Raw genomic sequence first — 3,363 nt, forward strand, 5'->3', positions numbered from 1 at the left:
CCCACCCTTCACAATCCATTTCCCTCCATTTCCATTGCTTTCTCTCTCTCTACAGCCAAAGGTCCCTCTCGATTTAGGGTTGCAAGGGAGAAGAAAAATTGGAGGTTTATGGGGATTTGTATGAAAAGTTGATATGCTTTCTTTCATGAAGTCAAAATCACAACAGAAATCAGAATCTCTGAATAGTGATGAAGGAGAACCCTGAAGAAGTGTTTTAGAAAGGGGGAATGCAACCCAAATATATAGGTATCTACTTTGGCTTTTTAAAAGTGTCGGTTTCAATAAAAGTTGTTGTCTACACATGTGTGGCACTTGAGTTCATATTTTGATAGTGACATTGGGTTTTCTTTATGCTTGTTTGTCTGGCTTTTTGCACGTGTGTGGTTCATGTTTGTCTAACTTTTTGCAGAGTTTGTATCATATTCAAATGCTGAAATTGTTTGTTTAATAATTGGTAGGAGCCTTTGTTGTTTTCTTGCATTTGTATCTTGGAAGTTTACTGCATGTGTTGTTGTTTGTCCGTATGCGTAGAAGTCAATAGCTTGTGTACATGTGTATTTATTATAGAAGTAAATAGTTTATTGTTAGGTCTGTTATAACTATATGCATAGTAAATTAAGCAAAAACAAAAGCTTATTGAATATTATTTTGTTGACAAATCCTAACATACTTACTATTGAGATTCACCATGGAGGCAAATTTAGGAAAGTAGTTAGCAAAGATAAATATGTCATGGATTGAACTTGTGAGGATTACCAAACTAGCAGGACATACAGGGGATGACATAGGTTTTTTTTACATGATAGAGAATGGGGATTTTAATGCACTACTCAATGATGAACATGTGTTGAACATGGTTGCTGCCATACATGAGGAAAAAATTGTCTCTCTATGTTGTTATAGAGCAAGGAGTAAATGTGGAAAATCTATCAAATAACATATGGGACAATGAAGTATCATTGGATTAGGAGGTTCATGTGGCCTAATCTTTGAATTGGGATGATGTTTTTACTGATTGGAATCATGGTACTCTTGACCAGCAAGAAGTGGAACTACTTATTGAGAAGTATGGAGAAGGGAAAAAATGGGCTTCTAAGGTACAAAAGGAAGGGCAAGGAGGGGAATTTCATGGGAATGAAGGGCAACAAAGTGAGGATGAAACATATGAAGATGATCCACTTGATCCAGATTTCATAGACAGTGACTATGAGCAAATAGAAGAGACTGAAGACGTTGATATTGATGATGCAGTCTTTGAAGAACATGTGGATAATCCAGTTGAAGATGAACCTAAAGAGATGGGTTATGCTGGAGAGATCTCAGACGAGGTTCAAAACTCTAAGGATCTTCATAGCAAAAATGGGTGTGAAGATTCTAAGGAAGATGATGCAGTGACAAGCAAGAGGAGGCATGTTCCTAACTTTCGACAATGGAGAAGAGAGTCTATGCTGAAGGATCCCACATTTGATTTTGGGATGCACTTTCCCAATAAAGCTCAATTCAAAGAGGCTATGATGCACTACACTTGCAAGTTAAGAAGAAAAGTCTGGTTTGTTAAGAATGATAAGAGAAGAGTGAAGGTTGTTTGTGAGGAAGGTTGCCCCTTTGTAATATATGCATGAATGTTCAGTGTATCAAAAGATATTTTGGCTTAATTCTAAATTTTTGGCTTAGGGGTATGCCTATGAGCTAAGGGCATATTCGGATTGGTCTATTAAAGGCTTCACAGCTACAGTTAAAAGGGATTTTGGAGTGGAACCTTCCGAACAACAAATTTATAGAGCTAGGCAAAAAGCAACAAAATTAAACAAAGGGAATTTTGTAGACCAATTCCACAAATTGCATGACTACTGTGAGGAGTTGAAGGGTAATCCAGGAAGCACAGTCTTGCTTAAAACTGAAATAGATGATAAGAACAAACGATTTCACAGGTTGTACATATGTTTGGAAGCATGCAGGAGAGTTTTTAAAGAGGGATGTAGGCCCGTTATTGGCTGTTGTTGGGATTGATGGGAATAATGGAATGTTCCCTATAACTTATGCTGTTGTGGAGATAGAAAACAAAGATACGTAGGAATGGTTCATCCAAAATTTGATAGTAGATTTAGGCATTGAAAATGGGCATGCTTATGCTTTCATATCAGACAACAAAAAAAAGGATAGGACTTGCCCTTGCTGATTTGATTCCTAATGCCGAACATAGACATTGTGTGAGGCACTTCAACAACAACTTTAAGGCTTCACATTTTGGCTTGACTTTGAAGCAAATTATGTGGGATGCAGCTAGGGAAACAACTAAACCTTGGTGGCAATGTCATATGGAAAGGCTGAAAATAGAAAGTGAGGAAGCTTGGAAGTGGCTCCATCCAAAACCAGCTGAATATTGGAGTCGATCACACTTCAAACAACATTATAAGTGTAACAACTTGTGTGAAGCTTTCAATGCTTCCATCTTGAAGGCAAGGGGTAAACCAATTCTTGGAATGCTTGAGGCTATAAGGACTAATCTCATGGTGAGGATGGCAAATAGGAGGGTTGCTGCTTGGAAGTGGAAAAGGTCAATTGGTCCAAGGATTGAGAAAATTGTTGAGAAAAACAAGCTTGAGGCTGGGTATTGCAGTCCAATATTATCTGGGGATATGAAGTATGAAGTGACAAACATGTATGGAGGACAATATGCTGTGGATCTAGGAACAAAATCATGTTCTTATGGGAGATGGCAATTTTGTGGAATCCCATGTCCTCATGCAATTTGTTGCATTTTTAGAAGAAAGCAGGACCCTTATGACTATGTACATAACTACTACAAGAGGGATGCTTATCTCAAGTGTTATAATCCTATTATATCACCAATGCCTAGCATGGATCAGTGGATAACCTATGGTCCTCACCCTTTGCTACCTCCTGTGTTTAAGAAGCAAGTTGGGAGGCCAAGACAGAAGCGGATTAGAGAGCAAGGAGAGCCACCAGCTTCCACATCAGGAAAAAAACTGAGGAGGTGGATTTATGACAAGTTCAAATGCACTAAATGTGGCCAAGAGGGCCACAACAAGAAAACATGTGGGACATCCTAAAAAAAAAAAGGTATTAATTCGGTTTGGTTTGTAGCCTCAAAGCGCTCAAGTTATTAAAAAGGTGATGTACTTAATTCAATACTAATCTTGTGATTTGGTTTGCAGCCTCAAAGTGCTCAAGTTAGGCAAAGGATACCAAAGTTAAATGTTACTTTTTGTAATTTGTAGTTTTTTTTTTTCAATATTAGGGTTAGTATTATATTATGCCAATTTTTTATAAGGTTTTTCATTATCTAATTAGGTTACAATAGGAGGAAAGATGAGGCAAGCAAGTTCAACTTCAAGAGTG

At 37.6% G+C, this 3,363-nt stretch overlaps 1 protein-coding gene across 1 annotated transcript; it reads left to right on the forward strand.

Moving 5' to 3' along the window:
* Window positions 1-2,318: 2,318 nt before the first annotated feature.
* Window positions 2,319-3,074, forward strand: LOC110762249 (uncharacterized). Its single transcript, XM_021964855.2, has one exon. It carries the CDS (start codon window positions 2,319-2,321, stop codon window positions 3,072-3,074), a length of 756 nt encoding a protein of 251 aa, XP_021820547.2.
* Window positions 3,075-3,363: the final 289 nt, after the last annotated feature.

This window comes from Prunus avium, chromosome 4, assembly GCF_965620075.1.
Source record: "Prunus avium chromosome 4, drPruAviu1.hap1.1, whole genome shotgun sequence".
Lineage (NCBI taxonomy): Eukaryota > Viridiplantae > Streptophyta > Magnoliopsida > Rosales > Rosaceae > Prunus > Prunus avium.